The 23272-nt window shown below is 34.8% G+C and overlaps 2 protein-coding genes across 5 annotated transcripts in view; one reads left to right on the top strand and one right to left on the bottom strand.

The window, feature by feature from the left end:
* The first annotated feature begins 155 nt into the window (after positions 1-155).
* On the top strand, positions 156-12518 carry LOC149775783 (exonuclease V-like). The gene is made up of 3 exons (XM_089944290.1): positions 156-284; positions 5064-5360; positions 8825-12518. Exons 1-3 carry the CDS (start codon positions 164-166, stop codon positions 9577-9579), a joined length of 1173 nt encoding a protein of 390 aa, XP_089800416.1. The 5' UTR covers positions 156-163; the 3' UTR covers positions 9580-12518.
* Positions 12519-18108: 5590 nt separating this feature from the next.
* Positions 18109-23272, bottom strand: part of LOC149775782 (major vault protein-like) — a 50657-nt gene continuing 45493 nt past the window's right edge. For all 4 annotated transcript variants that reach the window (XM_089944128.1, XM_089944125.1, XM_089944126.1 and 1 more), the window contains exons 12-13: positions 22157-22368; positions 18109-19992 (exon numbers count right to left, since the gene is read on the bottom strand). In XM_089944128.1, the coding sequence (XP_089800254.1) occupies positions 19416-19992; positions 22157-22368 (789 nt within the window). In that variant the 3' untranslated portion in view covers positions 18109-19415. The remainder of the gene's footprint in view (positions 19993-22156; positions 22369-23272) is intronic.

Below are 23272 nucleotides of genomic sequence, written 5' to 3'. Positions count from 1 at the left end.
AATTTGAATCTTTAATCTATCTAAACCAAACTTAGAAATAATATAGTCTTTATTGAAAGTTAATAAATATTTACAGAACATATATATCAAGCAGACATTAAATACATCCAGCGGAAGTCTTCGCGTAATGATATATTGTATCCCAGGACATCGGCTTCCGGTAATGGCCGTGTCCATGGCGGCAAGTTCGGATAACGTAGACGACATTTGCGCAAAAGATCTGCAGTCATATTACAGCTGGAGCGACGACGATGACGAACTACTTGTTACTTATTGTGACCAAAGTATATATAGCATTATTCGTTTAGGAAGAAATTACTTGCGCTCATCGTTCATTCAGTTACATAAATCGGAGGCCTGTGTTCAAGTATCATACAGTAACATGTTTCCGATGACGTATTTTAATGCCTGCGTTGAAGTGAACTACAGCTTGTTACTTTTAAATATTTTTATTGTTGGCACATAAATAATAGTTGATTAAAAATAATTTAAAAGCGTGGAAACAAAACATATAATATTTTTAAGCTGAAGTTGCATTCTTAAGATGCAGCACTACAGTAAAGACACAAAACTAGACCAAAAGTAACCAAAACTGTTCAGATATAACCCAAACTGCTGTGATGTTACTCAAATCTAGATGTCAATACCAAAAATTAATGGAGCATACAAGTTGAAGAAACCGAAAGATTCTGCTGGTTTAAAACCATTGCTCAAAGAAGTTTTGTTTTTTAGACACAGGCCCCAGATTGGATTCTTATACATCTACATTCCTTTTTAAAGTCGTTATTTAGACACCCGTTAAGTGCATACAGCAAAATCAGTGTTAAAGTAATTAGACATATTTGGAATAAATGAACCTAAAGATGTGATCCAGTACAATCTGGATTGAATGTCTTGTGCAATGATATCACAATGAAAGCTACGCATATTGATAAACAAATTCGTACTATCCTATATTGTGATGATTCCACTCAAAGTGCTCTTTTCTTGACCCAAGTTTAGTACATGGCCACCATTATAAAAAACCATAGAGATTGATAATTTTCATTGAGAAGTTTCTTGATGACTGTTAAGGTGCAGAACATTTAATAATCAGGATTGAATGGACTTTGTTTTCAGAAAATTAGTGTTAAATTTCAAAAGAAAATTTTATATTTAATTTAAAATGAGTAAATACATGTACATGACCCCTGTGACTTTTACTATAATATTAAACATAAGCGACTAGTATAGGTTTTGTTAAGAATGTGGCTACATACGACATGTATTATTCTTATTAATATAAAATTACCAAATACAATGCAAAATTATACTGCAATATTTATATTTGCATACCAAGTTTGTATAATAATAACCAATGAGTTTTGTTTCAGTAAATCATAATAATCATTTTTAAAGTTGCTTCAAAACATACTGAAAAAGAAAGTTTACTCAAGAAAATGTTAATGCATCTAGTATAATCTTATCTTATTAATTTGAACTGATTTAATGTTAATGCTGCCTTTGAGGTAAATGAATTAAAAATAGAGAACAAAATTACAAACAGTTACTGTTAAGAAGTATAGTTTTGTAAACAATAATTTTTAAGTTCTATTCTGTTCTGAGATGGAATTTTGATTAGTGATGTATGTTGATGTAAACATGTAAAATACATGCATAATATATTGGAAGATAAATCCATTGGTTTTTTATTTTTTATTTTTTATTTATGATTATCACCGCACCCACTCATCAGGCTGAGTGACTGAAAGCAGAGTCAATCAAATGTCTGAAAGATCAAGATGATGAAGCATTATTTTTGGGAAGACCAGCATTCAAACTTTGAAATGGTGCAGTAAGGGTTCAGTACTTCCTAAAGAAGAAAAAATACACACAACAAAGCCTGAAGCAAGGGGTTTCTTTTCCACTATTCTGGACACATATTTTCACTTTTGTTTTTCAATTTCTGTTTTTTTTTTTTTTGAAAAACTATTGACAGGATGTGATTTTCTATATATTCTTGTCTTGGTTTTTTAAATATAATATTGTTTACAAATTACTCAGTCTTAAATTGACATCTTTGGCAGAATCAGTCCTACTGTTGTGTTCATTATTTTCATTTGGGTGAAATTGCTTATTCAAATTATTATTCACTGGAAATACAAAGTGTAAGTTAGTAATATTCTTGGACAGAAACATTAATTTGGAATTATAGTGAATTCAGATAATAACATTTTTGGATCATATTGTGATACATCAAAAGACTCTTAGTACATCGCCACAGTTCATGCTACTGGCACATTAGTGTATTCAAGACTACAGGCACATCAACACATTTAATATTGGAACTTATTTGAAATACCTGTTGAATGTTGAAATTTCATACATTAGGACTTGTGATAGAAATTTTAGGACTGTTTGTGATTTAATTCACCATTCTGTAAGTTCTTTTTAAATTTTCACTTTGTATTCTAGGGAAATAAATTATTTGTTGAGTTATATGAAATTTGTTGGGTTTCGCTCTTCTCTGTTACCTAGTTAAAGACCATAGAGCAGATACAATTAGATTCCACCAAAGCAGCCTGTTCATTTGAGAAGTCACTAAGTCGGACAACAGAATATCATTAGCATCATTAAGAGCATCCATCATGCACAGAATAGATTTTGAATTGTTTTTATGTTGAAACTGTTGGATCAAATAAGAATAAGAATAATAATAATAATGAGGACTTTGTATAGCGCCTAATCTTTAGAAGTTCTGAGCGCTTTGCAACATTAGACAACACCTATAACATAAAGAAAAACCATATATAATGATATGATTGTAAAAGACAAACACCATGAAATTAGAAAATCAAAAAAACATGCTGAAAATATTTTAGGTAGGAAACATTATTAGGTCTTTAAGTTTGTTCTTGCAGTCAAAATAAGTGAGTTTTAAGAGCACTCTTGAATGGGATCACTGTGTCTTTGTGTCTAAGTTCAGTGGGTAATTCATTCCACATTGCTGGGCCCTGGTATGCAAAAGAACGTCCATGTGGGTTTGTTTTCATAGTGGGAATAATGAGTATGTGATTGTCAGAAGAGGAGCATAAGTATCTTGCTGGTGTGTACACATGGGTGAGGTCAGAGAGGTATGTTGTACTGGAGTCCATCAGTGAATCATAGCACAGAGAACAAATTTTGTGTTTGATTTTGGATCGAATGGATAGCCAGTGTAGGGTACAGAGCAGCGGAGAGGTGTGCTCTTATTGTGGTGCTCTAAGGATGATCCGAGCAGCTGTGTTTTGAAGTTTCTGGAGTAGATATTGAGTTGAACCAGACAATTGCGATACAATAGTCCAGTTTTGAAAGTACTAATGAACACACAAGTGTTTTAGTGGCATCAACTGAAAGATATGATATATTAAGTAAATGAAACAAATTTGAAGAAAACAATGTACACCTTGGCAAACATTAAAAACCAGAATGGAAGAACTTTTACTCTACAGTAAGGTTTTTGACCAAATTTTGGATGGGTGATAAAGAAATCAGTTGATTCTGGGGCATAAAGATCGGAGAACACAGTCATGTTAAGTATAACAAAAAATATTTGAAATGGTTTCTGCTTATTCAAGACCTACATTGAGACCTGTTAGTTGTTGACAAAGCACCTTCATAGAAGAGTATTGAACACAGGGTGGGCATATGTTGTGTTGCTCACATTATTTTTCTTGGCTTGTACTTTTGTCTATTTTGGCTTGTTCCAGTTCCATTTGGTTTGTTTTGGTTATATGGCTTACACACACAAATTGACACTTCATCTGCCATCACAAACAATGTTACCTTCTCTGCATGCTAAAGCTGCAATATTTCTGTGTTTCGGGTCTTTGAATTTCAGTGGATGCAAACCACCACATCCAATTAAAATTAAGTTGTTTAAATTTGAACACTGTTCCTACATGATCAAGACAAGGGAAGTACACACTTGAATGGACTCACAAATAACAATTTTTCACATACTTTCACTCAAATACACCTGTAATGGCTTCTGTCTGGCACTTAGTCGTACTTTCAGTGTTAAATTTATGAAGTGTTCTTGTGAGGTCAGTTGCCACCACCATTTTCGGCTGATGTACAATGTACTGCTGTTGCATATTATTGGTTAGTTGGTATTGCATACTAAGGGAGGCAACTCATGAAATCCAATAGAAGTCACTAGGACAAAGCACTAAAATATCTGCTGGATCCACCAAGGTGTAGATAGGGTTAACAGATTGGAACCTTGGCTTCCAAAGCTGGCTAAAGCTGCAGAGGTTAGAGGTCATTTGGAGTATAAAGACTACATTTGGAAGGAATTTCAACAATTACCTGCACAAATATTGCAGTTTTTCAGTATGTTTTGAAAATCTTGTATCTAACAGATTGAGATTATATTCCTGCATTTTAATAATAATTTTTCTGTTGAATTAAATGAACTCCATTTTTAGCATAATGTACATTTATTTTAAAGGATCTCTGACCTTGTGGAAAAGGACATTACTCATATTTAACCTATGGAAATATGGAGATTTTTCTTAATGAAAAGAGGGTGATTTTTTTGTCCAGGTATTTGATTATATCTATGGCATAGCAGAGATAAACATTTAGTTAAAACTTTATGAAGTTAAACGTGGAGACGTAAGATAGTATGATACTAGTGGGAAAATATTTTGACTTCACAGGATGCCCTCAAAGATGTTTTCAACTTTGAGAATGGTTTCCACTTCATGAAACAGTGCAAGACAGATGGAGGAAATTTTGTGTACATGTCATTACATATACTTAACCATCATAATCATGGCAGATGGTGTCATTTGCACATGAAGTTAACTGCCTTTGTCTTTGCCTGAACAATGACACTTCAAATTTAAATATTTATAACTGAGAAAATCACAAAACATTCTGTTCAGTTAAAATAGAAAAAGCTCTGAGGGAAAAAACCATGACACAAAAACTGAATGCAAACATCTGATATTGATAAATTGATAAAAGCTTATTTACCAATATTATTTTCGTTAATCATTATCGCAATATGCATATAACTGTTTATTACAACTTTTCAGATGATGTAGACCAACAAAGAAGTTATGGAGAAGAAAAAGTGATTAGCAGTCAATATTCAGAGATTAGGAATGAAAACAATACAACTGGTCCACCAGATGACTTGAAAGACGGGGTTTTAGATGTGGCAACAGATCAGAGACCTCCTTTGGAGAAGTTCAGGCCAGGGTATTTGTGGATATCAGACCTAACTTGCCAGAACTGGTGTGAGCAGCAGCTATACTACACCTTCACAATTCCAGGAATTGTTGAGGAGAATCCAGTCATGCTACAAGGATCTAACCTGCACTTGGCCAGAGGTCATTACTGGTAGATCTGTATCACTTGGCCAGAGGTCATTACCAGTAGATTTGTTTAAGAAATTAAATTCAGATAATGAGATACGGCAGTGCTCAAAGAATTATGTTTTTTAGACACAGACCACATGCTGGTGACTTAAATAAACTCACAAGCCCTGACTGAAATTCCACAAGCCTGGACTTCAGTTTCCACCTGCCCAAAATATCCTTTTTTTTAATATTGTCACAATGTTGCACTAGCTACAGTTCAAATACAAATTCAACATGGGTTCAAAGGGGTTTGAAGGTAATGCAAGTGTCATTAGTGTTCATCACTAAACTCACTAGAGACTGGACGGTCCTGTTATTCAAACTTCTTCGCTGGATTCTCTGAGTGAATCCTGGCCAGAACTGAGTTGGCTTATGTCAGTGTGTTGTTTGCAGTAGGTACAAAGAAGTAATACACCCACCCCCCTTATCTTTTTTCTTTCTTTTGATTTGCTAGCATGCTTCACAAAGTAAAACTCCATCAACCAAGAGTTTTGAAATTTATTTTTGTTGGGCTTTGCAGATAGCTAATTGCTTCCTAAACCAGCTTAAAAAATGAATTACACTTGAACACTATTCCGACAAATCAAATGATCATGTTTTGCACTCTGTATGTTGTAGTAAAATCCGACTTCAAAGAAACATTGCCACTGTTCACAAACTTGTGAAAAAGATAATACGTATGGCTTAAACATTGTTATTCAAGGCATTGATATGTAATAATTTTTGTTCTTGTACACACATCTTGCATCTCTTTGATTTACCTATAATGGGTTGTTCCACTTATGCTTGTACCTGTGCAAATTAGCACAATAAACGCACCCATTGCAGGCTTTCAAGCACATCTCACTAGCTATTGTCAGCCAATTAAATATATATATATATGAAATGGTGGTTTATACCTGACCTCATGGTCTTTAATTGCCACTATTTAAACTGCCCAAGGGATAGTTTTACATCAGCTCCAATCATGACTGTTTACTCTTCATATATGCCACATGCAATGGGCATGTACTGAAAGTGGGTTTTTTGTGTGAAGATTACTGAAAATTGTGTTTTCTAAAAACAAGACCGTGTCAGGGGAATTGTGAGTACAAAATCGTATTGTTAGCATGATGTACTATGCTTCAGTTTGACTAATAACATCTCAGTTGCATGTAGGACAGTGGTAATCTGATCTAGAATGCATTGTGTTCTGTCAGATATGTCAATATATTGAAAATACATTTACACATCACCAGCGTGATCAAACATTCCTAGACTTTGTAGTCTATTACAAATAAAAAATGGGCTTATCTACTCTCTGCCTGTTGTGAGAGTATATATAAGCTAATTGTGTTTGGATTGGACAGGTTCCACTGTATGATAATTACACATTTTTATTCAGCCGTTGTAACAAGCATCTTGATTGGCTGAAATCACATCATGTGATACAGAAAACTCAACCATCTTAGAGCAGTTAGGATTTTCACCAAAATGCCAAGGACATGTTCTTAGATGTTCCCAAGTATGTTTGCCCTAACAAGAAAACTTTATCCAGAATTAAAAAAACATGGTACATCAACACTTGGCATGTTCGGCAGTATTTGTTCTTGTCCACTCCCACTTCAGATATGGTACAATTTCTGAATGCGTAAACATTTCTGACAGTTCTGAAACAAGGTTCTTGGCATTAGGACAAAAAAAGATCCACAAGAACATTGATTTTGTGTCCCTCCCAAGGATATGCTAGAAGTTATGAGTTTATAACACTGAGAGAAACCACTTGTGTATTCTTGGATAACCAAGGGTTTTATTATAATTATGTTATTTATTTCTCAAGATTGGTTATTATTTGAATAACTATTAGTAGTTATAAGAATTGAACTTTATATTTTATATGATTTGTGGAGTCCTGAAGCTTGGAAAACAGTTACTGTGTATGAATGGTCTTTGTTTTACTCTCACTGTAATATACAGATTTTGTAATAAACAAATGAGAGTTAAAAACATATTTGTGTACCCTGCAAGTGTCATAAAATACAAGTGGCCTAATGATTGATTTATTGTTAATAAATCTTGATCCTAAAATATATTTCAGTGAAAGATTTAATACTTATGAAAGTTTTTTGATTTCAGGGCTTAAAAGAAAACTTAACCAAGAACTAATATTTTCATGATATTGCACTGAATTCTATATTTTTATATCATTAAATATTCAGTCTCCCCTCCCCAATATTAGTGACATACAAATTGCAAACCTTACCTACACAAAGTGCAAGCTTATATTTAGTATTATAGGAATACGTCATATAGTTAAGTAGAACAAGCTACATTGCATGCAGACAGGCTTGTGAGTTGACATGAAAGTTAATGAATAAAAGACCATGAGCTGACAAATTCTCAAACTCTGCCCATCTTCCAGCAGTCAGTTCTTGTATATATTTATGGGCTGCTGTGCTATTCAGTGAATTCAGTTTTCTTTGTGAAATAATTAAGATAATATCTGGAATGATAAGCCTTCCTTATATGGTGAATTTAACATGTTTCACTGATGGTTTGACACCTTGGGAAATTTGACGTAGAAATTCAAACTGATATAAATTCACTAAAAATGAAAGAGATATTGTGATGCCTTCCATCTGTCTATCTTCTCTCTACATCTGCTGCTAAACTGCTGGATGGAAATTGACAAAACTTTGCACATTTGCCCTTCTGATAATCATTTGTGAGAAGGGATGATGTTTTTAGCCCAATCACTAGGTTTCATGAGAAAAGGATCAGAGGTACTAAAGATTCCATTTTAAAATAATTTCTGATGATATTTAGTATGTACAGCATTGAAGAGAGAAAAGCATGTGAATTGTCATCAGAAAAAATGATCATATATGGCATTTCTTTTGTCTTGTGTATCATCTCCTGATGATTTTTGATATACATTCAACCATATTTCCCACTGAAATAATTGTCTTATTGACTTATTGTCTGGTTTATACTAGCACAGGATTCATGTTACCATTAAAGGTGAGTCTTGCTTTTCTTGGTAAGTGAAAATAATGAATTTGAAACTTGAGAATAAGAATGAATTTTTAAATGTTTAAATTACATGTACAATGAATTCATTTACTTTTTTTGGCTGCAATATTTATAATGGCATGGAATGAAGAAGGGGTTTTGTTGTTTCACAGGGATTATTGTTTATTGTGTTTAACTTTGTGGCCTTTGCTAACCACAGAATGCACACAAACCGGTACTCTACAAAATTATTAATTCAAAGTTTCAAAGTAGTTCATGATTTCCAGGTTGATTATACGCATGTTTTCAAAAGATTTCTTCCGATTGACTCCTTTATACTGGATTGTTTTTCATTTTTGTTGTTTAATTTTCGCAGTATATTATCTTTTCCAAAAGTTATTCTTGCATTTGATTTGTGATAAACATTTTTGTTTCTGTTGCAGAGTTGGCAGTTCATGATGTTGTGTACGTTGAGGTCATGTCCAGTGAAGACATCTGGGCTGTCAAGCTTCTGAATCTGTTGACAGCTGTGCAGGGATTCCTGAACGGGATTAAAATAGCAAGAGAGGTCCCTGTATTTGGAACACTGTACGATGAAACATTTTTTGTTGGACTTGTTGATGAACTGAGGTTCAATCCTGAAAATTACACCATTGAATTAGTGGAATTGAAAACCCGTCAGGCAAGAAGTTTTCCGTCAAAGGCACAGCAGACACAACATAATCTACAAGTTATGTTGTATAAAAAGCTATTTGACAATCTGGTGCAAGGGAAGGTCAGTAAAGAGGTGATGGTGAAACATTTGCGTATCAGTTTGGACAAAGAACTTGGAGAGGGCGTGAGAAACCATATGGGAGACAAACTTTTGTCAAGCAAGACTCTGAGAGAACTTACCGATCACTTATTTGAGAGACTGCAGTGTTTGACATGCATAAGTGGATTAAGTATAGAATATGTGCATCAGGAATCCCAGGAAACTATGTTTCATCATTCAGTAACCTATGATGAGATTCTTCTTGAAAGTCAGGTTCACCATTACATGGAGTTCTGGAGGGGCAAGAGGCCCCCAGAAGGAGTGGACATTGAGGAGGCCTGGAAATGCCAAAGATGTGACTTCAACTCTGTCTGTGAATGGAGGCAGAGAAAGGCAGAGGAGTGCATGAGAAAAAACAAAACTGCTAATAATATGTCAGAGTAAAATGCTAAAACGTATGCCATTCTTTAATGACATATCTCATTTATATACTTTTTATCTCATTTTAAATTACATCCAGATTTACATTATTTGGTCATAACCATTTATTATATAAAACACCATGCCAAGAGTATAAATAAAATCATCAAATAGGTGACTTCACACCAAGTGTTAAACACCCAAATCATTTAGAAACAATTAAGGTCTGGGGACTGGAATTCATATATATATATATATATATATATATACTGCGTGTATAAGCCGAATAATTTAGGAAAAAAATAAAGCATGGATGGAGGGGAGTTGGCTTATCTGCGGGCCAAGGTCTAAGTCTGAAAATTTTTAAGCTTTTTTCTTCTCGATTACCGGTATTTATTGTTACTGTCAATCGCCGAAGATGAGATCACATGCCTAATGATGCCACATGGCTCATATGATATGTGCTGTCGAGAAGTGAAACAAATATTCTTTATAACTTAACTGGTAGGATAATGAATGAAAAACATGTATTACCATACTTGATGTCTATTTGACAGATGTCCATCCACTAGTAAATGCAGCCATACATGTTATTTGAGCCACTGGTGGTACGTGTATTTTCCAAAAGAACCGCTATATTAGTAATCTCTCAGTCAAGTATTTAATCCTCAGCTAATCAGTAATCATTAAACTCTATGGTACCATACAAATGCATGCTAGCTTATTTCAGTGTAAATATGAAAAAAATCTACATTTAAAAAAAAACTAGAATTACAGTAATGAAGGTATTTACGACACAAACATTTTGGTATCGAGAGTAGAACTACATGTACAATAGTCTTAAAGGAACAGTAGCAAGAGGCTTCGTAGGGGTTTTTTGCGCGCATGCTTAGGAAGGGTAAATAACATGCAAGTAGCAATATACAAGTCAACGTGAATGATTGTAAAAATTTAATTTGTGTGATTTCTTTGACAGGTGTTTTAGAAGTAAACGTCAGCCACAATTTATCTTCTGCTGTTGTTTAGTTGTTTGTAAAGCAAAGTGGTTTGTTAGCGGTAGAGTGTTGTACAATAGCTACCATATGCTTAATCTGTGGTAAATGCCTCGGGGATAATAGGTTTGTTTCGTTGCACAATGCCAATGACTTTACTAATACATGCTGACTCTCAGATATATTGTTTAATGAGATATGGTAGTGGACATGGTTTCTGCTCAAAGTTATAAACTGTCACAATACTTGAATAATGTCCACGCTGAAACCAATCATATTTTGGTCCACTGAATCATGCTACCAGTAGTTAAAAAAACAAAATACAAAACAATGATAAATAATTATCCAATACAAATTGATAACCAACCACCTATGGAAAAAATTACAGGATAAGGTATAAACAGTATACTACCACTATAAGAAATTATTTCAGCTTAATCTTTCCCGAAGTTTATATTCAGTCAGATAAAATGAATAGTGTTGGAAGTAAAAAAAAAATCGTTCTGCTTATGATGCAGCATTCAGACTTAAAGTTATTGAATATGCAGAAACAAATAACAACTGTGCTGCAGCACGCGAATTTTGAGTGAACGAGAAGCAAGTATGGGAATGGTGGAAAAGCAAAGCAGCATTAGAAGAAATGCCAAGAATCAAGAAGGCTCGTCGGACTGGGATCGCCTCTTTCCCTGAATTGGGGAAAGAACTCAGTGATTTTGTAAGTGAATGTTGACAAAAAAATGGATACATTGTCACATGAACTGCAATTCGTCTGTGTGCTATGCAGATGGCGAAATATGACAAATACAAGATGGCAGATTCAAAATTTGTTTCATCAGCCAGTTTTATAAACCGGCATGGTTTCTGTCTCAGGCAGTAAACAAAGATAGCACAAAAGCTAACAAATAACTTGGAAGAAAAAATTAAATCATTTCAGCAGTTCATCATTAAATGCAGAAAGGAGTGCTCGTTTGAACTATCACAAATCGGAAATATGGATGAGACACCTATGACCTTTGACTTACCAAGCAATAAAACAGTCAGTGCTGTTGGTGAGAAAACTATTCTGATAAAAACGACCGGCCATGAAAAAAAGCATTGTTTTGGCCTGTTTAGCTGATGGATCAAAGCTGCCTCCTATCATCATTTTTAAAAGGAAGACACTGCCGAAAAGCATGAAAGTTCCTGCTGGTGTCATCATTCGTGCACATGAAAAGGGATGGATGGACAAAAGTGGAACGATTGAATGGTTGGTGAAAGTCTGGAACAAGAGACCAGGTGCACTTTTTCAGAAACCTTCAGTGCTTGTCTGGGACATGTTTCAAGCACACAAGACAGATGAAGTCAAAAAGACCGCAAAGAAAATGAAAACAACATTGGTTGTAATACCAGTTGGTTTAACATCAGTGTTACAACCTCTTGATGTCTGCCTTAACAAGCCGTTTAAGGACAATTTATGAAAGATGTGGTCCGAATGGGTTTGTTCAGGCGCTGTGAAGATGACAAAAGGCGGGAATTTAATGAGGCCGGACATCGACTTGGTTGCCGAGATGCATGGGACTCAGTTTCATTGCAAAATCATTTCAAAAGTGCTGTATCAGCAATGCCATGGATGTTACTGAGGATTATGCCATATTTTAATCCGACAATGACGAGGAGGAGAACGACACGCTGTCGGATGACAATGATGACATATACGATGACAGCATGCCCTTAACAGAAGCAGAGTCTTATGAACTGTTTGACAATTCCGATACCAAGCCAGATTTTGAAGGATTCTAAAAGTGATAGAACTTTTATAATTCATGATTTTAGAAGGAGGATTTTTTAAAATTCAATTAAGACTTAACATTGAAGATAAATTGTTTTTATTTCAACATATAAATTAGCTTTCTTACTTTAATTTTCATTAAGTTTGAAGATAATATTTATTTTAGTAATGTGATTTGCCTAAATAAATGTATTTAGAACTCACTTTGTGTATCTTGTGATGTAGTCTAGAACTTATGGGTCGGCTTATACGCGGGTCATGCACTTTTTAATATTTTTACCTATTCAGCTGGGGGTCGGCTTATATGTGAACGGGCTTGTACGCGAATATATATATATATATACACACATGCACACTCACACACTTCGGACTATTGATATTTGTATTTTTTTTAATGAATGACGGCATTTACATATAAAATAAAGTATCTATTTGCATTTTTGTTTTCAACCGACTGTAAGGCAAAGTGAGGTTCTGGTATGGCTCAAAGTGTATTGTCTGTCAATTGTCAAGTTCCCATTTTTAACTCAAAAAATACCAGGCCAGTTTCAGCATAAACTGTTTGATGAGAATTTATTGGCACTCAAGTCGAGACTATTTGCTCATTTTAACTTCTGAGTGTTGAAATCATCTCTGATATTCTTGAGCAGAAAGATTTTAAAATTGCCCACTGTGGTAGCCATATTTGATGACAGATTGGAAAAACGCATAATGATAATCCATTGAGGAGAATTAGTGAAAAAAAATTTAGTATATTCATGTTGGCAGCATTTTCATTTTTGCCCAATAGATATCATAATCAGTCTCCTGTTGAAAATCTCGTGTCAACTTTCCATATTGGAGAAGTAGTGATAAGATTTAAAAAATGGATGCTGTAGCAGCCATATTGGATATCAGATCTGTACAGTTTTTATAAGACCGAAAGGACACCATATGTTTTCTGGTGAAAGCCCCATGCTGGTACCACTTTTTCTTTCCAGGAAGAGTACCTGGAGCAATAACAAGATTTTCAGAATGGCTGCTTTGGTGGTTATATCAGCATCATCTTCATTATGGCCAAAATGATTTCATAAGAAGCCTTTTAGTGAAAAACCCATTCTTGATATGACTGTCCATTCAGGTGGAGAAGCTATAACATGGCATTTAGGATGGCCACTGTGGTTGTGTATTGGATGCCCTGGTGGTACCATTTTAATATATGACCAACTAGACATAATTAAGAGGTCTTCTGGTGGAAACCCCATGTCAGTACAACTTCCATTCTTCCAGTACAACTTTCCTTCTTCTGGAGAAGTTATAAGACTTTCAAGTGAACTGCTATGGTGACCAATATTCAGCATTGTACCATTTCTGTTTAGGAGCAATTAGTCAATATGTCTTTCATTAAAACCACCATGTTAATATGACCACCCATTCAGAAGTTTGATTCAACTTTGAATCACTGCTGATTTCATCAAGAGCTCAGACGAGTTCGTTTGAGATTTACAGATGCAATAGGTAATCATGCATTTGCTTAGTGACAAACCCATTTTATAAGATGTAAAATGCAAAATTTTCCTTTTCATTACTTTTGTATGTGATAGTTTCTTTCATTGGTCCTCATTGCACTGGACAGCTCTTCTCCTGTGAAACCAGTAATAGCCTATACCTTGACATCATGAAATCTATGCTGGTTATGTGATAGGATATTGGTTGAATTGACCTGAAGTTTGGTAGATGTTGAATAAAATGGAGATAATTTGGATACAATTTGATTTCAGATTAAAAATTAACAGCAGTCTCTCACAATATCTTGGAAAATATTCCAAGTTTATGTAATGGATCAGTAATATCTTTCTGTAATGAAAAGCAGTAGATTCCCAGAGTTGGTTACATAATTTGACAGCATTACAAAATTGTCGTTGTGGGCTTCAGTCTCGGACTTGGCCAATGTGGGCATATGAGAAAACTTTCTAGTAGTATCCTGTGAATTTGTGGTTTTCCCATGTTCTTCTTCCAGGCTATACTGGCTGCCATGTAAGGCCTATGATGTGCTGAAAAAATGACATTCAGCCCACAACAAAATGACATTCATTCCTCTTGCATCTCAATGATCTTAAGTTTTCACTATTTACCAGGTAATTTAAGATTGATCTGAAGTTTTCACTATTTACTTGGTAATTTAAGATTATTGTTCCATATGCTTTTTTATTTCAATGATTCCAAGAGTACTTCAACAGCGAAATGGTGGACCAGTGTCTTAGTGATAGACTTGATTTGACCTAGTGATGTCACAACTACACCCATCATGGTGAATTTTGTAGCATGACTAGATGTGAATGTTGTAAATTAATTTGCATCTTGAAGCAGGTGCTGTAGATCAGAATACAAATTCAGTATATATTTGCAGTCGCTTATTTCATACATTCAAGGCAAAAATTATAATTAGTGTTCATTTATGTTTTGATGAAGTGATCTTGAAATTTAGTTATGAAGTTTTGTGATTGCCAGGTTCAACAGTATGAATACAGCAGGTAAAAAAATACGAGGTCACAAGTTAAATGCAAAAACTAAACATGTCTGTAAAATGATGGTCACAGTAACGTCTTTTTACGAAGATTTGGTACAGATGAATACAAGCATCTAGTTTGATGATTCTGTCGTGAACAGTACTTTAAACTGAGGTCAATTTATAGGTCACAGTGACCTACTTATTTTGTAAGGATGTAGATATATCCCCCCAGGCAAGTTTGATGATTCTAGATATGAAAATTAGTGCAAAAAAAAACAACAACAAAATAATTGTCACAAGCTAAACACAATTTAACCTATGCCATTGCATTTGGTAACAAGTGTCCTTTTTTCGTGAGGGATTGGTACTAAGATGCATATGATCATCTAGCTGGATTATTTTAGCATGAACAGAAATTGAGATATAAACTTAAAACACAAATTTTACCTAAACCAGTAAAGTGTAAAATAAGGGTTATAGTAGGCTGCTTTTGTGACAATGTAGTATTTGTCAAGATGCATACCCTCACAAATTTCAGTTCTCTAGGCATACTGGGCTAAATAAAGAATGTACAACTAATTAACGTTAACCCCTTGAGTCCGTCCCTAAGGTGCAGGTGCTTTGAAATCCGCTCCAAACTGTTTTTAGGAACCTAGGAGAAAAATTCATTGGGATGCAGTGAGGACTGTACATATCTATATACTCTGCTCTGGAGGCATGCAAAAATGAAAAGTGGGTGGGCTGACCATCAGGGGCTTGAACTTGGCAGAAAATGATGCATAATGCTGATAGTTTAGCAGTCTGATGAATACCAAGCAGCATATCAAATTTGGCTAATAATCAGGGATTCATTATTTGGAAAAAAAGTGCATGTGCCAGATTATTATAAAGAAGGCTGACAATTAAACTTGGCCAAGGTCTTGTCATTATCTGCCTCCATATCAGATCTGGCTGAAATGCAGTAATAACAACAGGAGTGGTGAGGAATTTTTTCACATGAATATATCCCGATGTCTTGTACTCTCCATTCTTACCCCATGATGAGACAAGTGTTTAGGCAAAGGACAAGTGCCTTGTGAAAATAGTGAGTGATCAAGATGTATTTCCTGATGACCACAATATATAGCAAGTATTATGGGAATCTGCTAAAAGCTGCAACAAATAGGCAACTACTATTACTATAATCAGTGTAGTCATAAAGTTCTCAATCATAAAATCTTACTATAAAATTACTGAATAGCCATCAGAAGTAACCAAGATTCAGCCAGTGTTAAAGAGCAAAAAGTGGCTTTTTGAAAATATTGATCAGTGACCTTGACTTTGGATGAAATTATGACCATGATATGAGAAACTCAAAAACTAACATGGCTCTCATGTTAGAAAGCAGAAGGGAACAGGTGACTGATATCTAAACAACTGACCTCTGACCTTGATGTCAAAGACTGGGTCCTCTATATGGCATATAATGCACCTTTTATTGATCGCAGAAAGTTCTACCAGGTGTTCTTTCATATTAAATGCCTCTAAAATTATAGTGGAAAGGAAACAAGAAAAATTCGACAAACAAGACATCAACACTGACCATGAAATTACGACTACAAATGTACACAAAACACTTGCTAATGATGATATATATGTATACAAAGTTGCATTGTTTGATCTCGGACATTGATAAGTAATGAAAAAATACTGAGCCTTGACCTTGATAAGTGGTATGTAACACACCCTGTAATGATTTTTGTATTAGGTTTTATTCCTTAATGTTGAATAAATTTGAAGTTATAGAGCTAAACAGAACGTGCAATGAAAACAAAAATCTCTCCATGACCTTGTCCTTGAAGATGTTACCCCCCATACCCAAATCACAAAACTTGGAGTGCAAAGAAAGCAAAATAATGAGCTGCAACCACGTTCTTGAAACCTTCAGTATTTACAAGTTTGATACATTGATATCACGGCTCTACATCTATAGACCAAAAGGAAAAGTGTGAAAAAATTATGAGTCATTTTAAGAAATGACCCTAATGTGAATGCAACACTTTATAGTGATAGCGCTTAAGTATACAAAGTTTCAGCCCTTAATATCAAGGGGTTGTCAATTTGCAAGCAGAAGGGTGATGGAAAATATTGAGCAATGATCTTAACCTTCTGGATAGTACAACCGACATGGCATGCAACACACCTAGTTATGACGTACAAGTATACTAAGTTTCATCCCTTAGTTTTAAATAGCTTGAAAGTTATAGAGCTTAAGGGAAAGTGTGATGGATTGAAAGACATCAATGGCCAGAAGCACAGATACTGTCCTAAGGTTTTCTTCTCTAAATGGCAGGTGACAATTAAGGGAGTTATTATGTAGAAATGAAAGTGGGGTGGACAGCTCCAATCTGATAATCCATTTTCTATGAAAAGCAGCAAACAATAAACTTAAAACAACAAGCTCACAAGGCAGCTCCTATTTCTAATAATTAGGTGACAGTGACTTTCGATGCATTGGAATTACAAGTCGTGATATTGGTGAAATTTTTTTAAAACAAGTCTTACACAATTATTAAGAATTCTGCATCAGTCCTTAAGAGCATATGATGCGAGCCAGTGCAGTACTGAAAATACACAATCACATGATGCTCCAGCACTGTTTCATTAGAATAAAATTATCAAATAAAAGATTAAGCATAGACTTGGTGGAAGGATGATGAATTCTGAGTGCTATGTATCATACACTTGTTAAAGCTGTGATAACTATATTGTAAAATGTTTGTCAAACCAAGCATCTTATGAATACTAACCCTTGTAAGCATACAGGGTAACTGTTTCAGAGATCATGACCCGACCATTGGAGGACTAATCTTTACAAAAGCCATCAACACAATGGGCATCTAATAATTGGCAATTTTTGCATTCAATCAACATCATAAGTTTTATTGTATTTGAGATGCATTGTACTGCATTTTGACATTGACTGTACAAGCTGTTACAATCAGCTGAGTGGTAAGAAGCATCCCATTAAATGCAATACCACTCAGTTGAATATATTCCTTGTGTGCCATCTCCATTTCAGTCTAGTGTAAAATTTGAAAACTGGTATATATTACACGAACAAGAAACATGAGGGAATCGAGCAAGGATGAGCAACTTTTGTCAAGGCATGGGCCGGACAAGTGACTTTTAAAGTCAAAAACTATGATTAACTTAACAGATATACCAAGGTCACAGGCTGAATCCAGCCTGCAAGCTGTATTTTGCCCACCCCTGGAATAGTGGAATTGACAGTTCACGCTTCATAAACAACAAAAGTGATATGCGACAGTATATCTTTAATTACTAATACAAGTCAGTTAATGGCAAATTGCACTCTACTTCAACATGGAAAGCAACAAAGACCACCTATCACTAGTATACTTTCAAATGTATTACAGTATGTGCATACAACACAGATACACCTGGGAAAGATACAGCAGGGGAATACAAAAACATGGTACATAATAAACACAAAATCTCTATATAAAGTTAAGAAAAGCAGCAGACAAGAAAACGTGACTGTACAAAATAACTAGTTCATAATATTGTAAATTAACAAAAGAATACAAACTTCTGTCATTCAAAGTAAACTTAAAATGTTGAAACTTGTGTGAGTATATTTTGATGGAAATGTGATCATGATGCTATTTTAGAGGATGAAAAAGCTACTAAAATAACAAAACTGTAATGTCTACCATCGTGAAATGCGATTCATTCAGTATAGTCTTTTAGAATCCTGGATGTTAGATATAACAAATTATGAGCAGTTTAATTAAGTGCGTTAACTAGTTTATGGAAATTTAGTTTTCTGTAAGCAAAAGTGGTCCCTCGATATAATGCCACTCAGTATTACCACTGTCACCCTTATAATGTGGGTATAGTCATAATGCCACTCAGTATACCACTGTCACTCTTATAATGTGGGTATAGTCCTAGATGCCAGGAAGTTGTTTTTTTTTTGCTCTTAACTGATTTATTTCACATAATTTTAGTTTCCTGGCAAATGAGGACCAATTAATGTGATTTGACATAATTAAATACCCTCCATTCCATTGATACAACCTTACTATAGCATTCCTCTGTACAAGTTAACCTCTTTTGCAACTCAGATGAACAGTGTTATGGACATGGTGCACTGTATATAGCTGTCATAATATAAATGCTTAATAGCCCTCCTTTAACAAAGCACTGATAGTAATCCAATTCCAGCAATCTGTAATCCAATTAAGATTTTTTATTATTATTTTTATTTAATTTTCAAGATGGTGGCGATGTTGATGGGCAAACTGGCAATATTTTCAGGTGGAAGCAACTACATCTTGCTGGAAGTGTTATGGTGACATCATATTTGCAAATAAGATTTTTAAGATGGCTGCCATTTGTAATTAAAGACCATCAATATATTGCAAAAAATAGTTTTTAGTGAAAACTGCTCTCCAAACTTCTTTTCATTTGGTCCAAATATATTCTAAGAATATTTTTTCTACAACCATCCATAATGAAAATGAAACATGAAGTTAACTGTACATGGAAAAAAATGTTTTGTTTCATATAACACTCTATTTATTGCAAGTCCAGCAAGAGCAATTTACTCATCATCGTCATCTGTACGAGGACGCTTAACTGGCATCAATCCCCCAATAAGTCCAGAGGCTGTGCTAAAGAGATTGATTGGAGTGTTGCCATCTGTTATGAGTGTGGATTTCAGACCAAGTGCCTGCAACATCTTCACCTGCATCTCGGGTCCAGCACATGCCATGGCCTGCAATGTGCTGGCTCCAATTGCATCAACCATGTTCTTGAACTTGTCAGTCTCAATTTGTGCCATTTCTCTGCTTTTGTTCATTTCAAGCTCATTCTGTTCTTTGATATATTTCAGTTCTGCCTCTCTTGCCCTCTGTAACCTATCCAGTTCAGACTCTGCCTCGATTTTCATGGCCTGTGCCTTAAGTTTGGCCTGCTCAACAGCTGCCTCACCCTCAATCCTCGCAGACTCAGCCCGAGATTGCGCTTCTGCCTTTGCTTGACCTGTGCTTTCCACAGCAGCACTGAGTGATTGCAGCTCTAACAGATCTCTACGAGACTTCTCTGCTTCAGCCTCATCACTGATCTTCTGTCGCTCCAATCGGCCTTTAGCTTCCTGTTCCAGCCTTTCAGCCTCGTGCCTGAGAAAATAAAATAAATGCTTAAATAAATGTGTGTAATTTAGCTAAATAAGCATGTAATCAAAATAAGTTTCCTTTTGTAGAAACAAAAACAGACAATTATAAACATGCACTCCACCAGAAAACAAAAAAATATATTCATCACAGAACCATAATGCTCCTGTAGACCAAGCAGATAATGGATTTTAGATATTACTTTGCCTCTCCCACATCCCAGACAGTCTCCACCAGTATCATAACAATTCAAATCAGATTCAAGTCGTGTGATCTCCAGCTGAATGATGAAAAGACCAACAATGTTTTTAAAGTCGTGACAAAATGACTGGACATTATATACATTTTCAGGCAATGACCACAACATGTATGAAGGAATCAATCAACATCTACAAGATAAGCTGGGTTCACAAAGTTCTGTCCTATATTACATTCACGAATTATAGCCAACTTGCTCACATAAATATTCCCTCACCTTTCCCACATTCCACTTCTACTAAATAATGGAGAGGAATCTATAGTAAAAGAAAAACGCATAACTTGTCTAAAAATAGGACAAATACGAGGTCTGTCAATATGCAGATCTTCCGGGATGACCATAATATGTCCAGGTTTCAAAGGAATCTAATACCAATTGTAAACGTAATTTCATTTACAAAATTATCTTGCTCAATGCATTCAGTCGTAAATCAACAAGAGTATTAACTTTTACAAAAGTCTAAAGAGGAAAAACATTTATCTGTACATCTTTAGAGGATGTCTATAATAGGTACAAGTTTTACAGCTTGCACTTATAAAAATGGCAAGACAAACTGCATTAATGAGATTGTGTCACACATTGGATTTAGCAACAAAACAAGGGAGGACTGGAACAAAATTGTGGAAGCAAAAGGGATCTGTCAATTTACGCAACTTAAGGTGATGACCATAACATGGAATAAGCTTCATGGCAATGTATCAAAAATGGCAGGGTTTGTTTGTACTAAGAAGACTCCTACAGCATTATGCTAGAAAACAAAAAGGAAATGAAAGCTTATGCAAAGAGAGGTTGGAAGAGAGAATGTAATTGTGAGAGAACACTATGTGCACATGTAAGCGTGGAAAGATGTTTGCATTTTTAACATTTAATGAAATTTTAGCAGAATAACATACATTTCTTCCAAAGACCACATCTGTTCACATGAATAAATACAACTGTTCCATGCAGAAATGCAATGTTCATCTCAGGAAACAGGAAATGGTACACTTGTATAACTACAAGTCAATTACAATTCTGAATGATAATCTATAATGTTTAGGTACTCCATAAAATTCATTATGCTCCCAGCCATATTCTTCTCCCAGTTTATTTAACACTTAATTTGGCACCAATTCAAACCCTTGATCAGACTAATTTTATCTTTATTATCCACAATTAGATTGTCTTTTTAAAATGGTTTATCTACAGGCATTTGGTTATTAATAATTTAACTTAAAACCGGACTTTTTTATACTGTGCAAAGACTTCATATTAGCCTATAGTCAGTTCGAATCTGCGTCTGCATGCATGTCAAGTATTGTTTTATTCTTGTGCATTTACGACATGTTCTCACCAATAAGCATAGTATTTGCTAATCGTAAAAAATCGTGTGAAAAATTTAGCAGCTAAAATGCATTTCCAAATTTTAAAGTCGGTTTTTGTTTTGGGGGCATGGAGTAAGCCTAAAACAAAAATCTTGGATCGAAACATTTCAATTTTTAGGTTAGAGGATTTTCAGTTTGCTGGAAAAAAATTACAATAATAAACAGGGATAACGCAGGACCCCAAAGAATTTTAATCTTGAGTGGATTCTGGTACACAGAGGCTACGGTTTTGAGAAGTTTTACTGTACAAATTAATTTTTTTTAATGCAATTAGATGCTAAGGAAAATAATGAATGTTGTGTAATCTGTTTACTAACTTGTAATCCATGATGAAGCCATTAAAAACCTTTTGCCCTTGAAATTTAGGTGTAATGACCTTAATCTTACTAAAATTTTGCAACTTTAACCTCCCAAATTTTTTTTTCTTTTTACCTAAACTTGCTGAAATAATAAAAAGTACTTCCAAAAATAGGACAATAGTCAATGTATTTATTTGCAGTATCTGTGACAAAAGTGTATGCAAAAGAATCTATGTAACCATGGTTACCTAGCAGCAGCTTCCTGTGAGTTGGTGGTGATCTCAATAGCCAGCTGTACAGATTTCTGCAGGGCATCCCGTGTCCGCTGGTCAACTGGTTCCACAGACTGGATATCAATGCTGGTGATGTAGAGGTTATTTTGGGGAAAAACAAATCTGTCACGCACTTTTTCTTTGTCATCGAACCCAAACACAGAGGAACGGATAATTCTGGCTGAGTTCTGAAAAAGAGAAAATGTGATGGATTTATAACACTTACATCATGCTTTAAGTCTTTTATTTTAATACATCCAGCAAATAAGATGTGAAGAGTTGTCAAACACCTTTCAAGTACAACCATAAAACTTAACAAAAGACCCACACAAGACTGAGATCACTCACCTGACTTACATGATCCTAACAGCCAAATCCAAAGCAGAGGGTCAAAAATCTGGCTCAGCTTGATACTTTCTTGAAATTTCCCAAATGCTGTTGACTGCATAAATCAAAACATGTTTCAAGGTTTTTGATGTTTCTGTATCTTCATCATGTGTCTTATATTAAAAGACCCCTCTGCCTGAGCGTTTAAAGTTGATCATACTCTGTTCAGCACCTTTTTTAATAGAGTTGTGCAAGTATTTTTGTTACTAATTTATGAAACAGCAGTCATTTAAAAGGCAATATTTGTATAAATCTAAAAGGTGTTCAAAACATTTATGTCATTCTATTAAGGAGTTATTATTAAGTCATTATAGGTTTTCCAGCTTTAGTAGTAGCAGCCATAATTTACATCATTTGTACTATCATAAAACATTTTCATGCAAGAAAGCTTTCTATAACACTTTATCTGTTGAGTGTTTCTTTTTACAAGTCACTTAACAGCTTATTCATTTTTAGTAATGGTATCATGTCCCACCCAGTCACATTATCCTGACACCAGGCCAACCAGTCCCAACACTAACCTCTTAATGCTGAAAGCCAAGTGAGGCAGCTGCTAGAACCATTTATAATTATGGCAGTCATATTTGATGGCAAATCAGAATCAGTTGTATCAGTCTGAAAGTCCTTAATACCAACATACGTCTGTCATTCAGCCAAGTTCTGCTGAGCACTTTCTATGTTGTTTGAAGGTTTTTTTCTTCCCTT

The sequence above is a fragment of the Sinohyriopsis cumingii genome, chromosome 19, assembly GCF_028554795.1.
Source record: "Sinohyriopsis cumingii isolate HCF-2022 chromosome 19, ASM2855479v2, whole genome shotgun sequence".
In the NCBI taxonomy this organism is placed as follows: domain Eukaryota; kingdom Metazoa; phylum Mollusca; class Bivalvia; order Unionida; family Unionidae; genus Sinohyriopsis; species Sinohyriopsis cumingii.
This window is presented reverse-complemented; position numbering and strand designations above follow the sequence as displayed.

Coding starts and splice junctions, on each gene's coding strand:
- LOC149775783 (XM_089944290.1), top strand. CDS start 164: ATGGCCGTGTCCATGGCGGCAAGTTCGGATAACGTAGACGACATTTGC. Junction 285..5,063: donor TGTTACTTATTGTGACCAAA/GTATATATAGCA, acceptor ACAACTTTTCAG/ATGATGTAGACCAACAAAGA. Junction 5,361..8,824: donor TAACCTGCACTTGGCCAGAG/GTCATTACTGGT, acceptor TTTCTGTTGCAG/AGTTGGCAGTTCATGATGTT.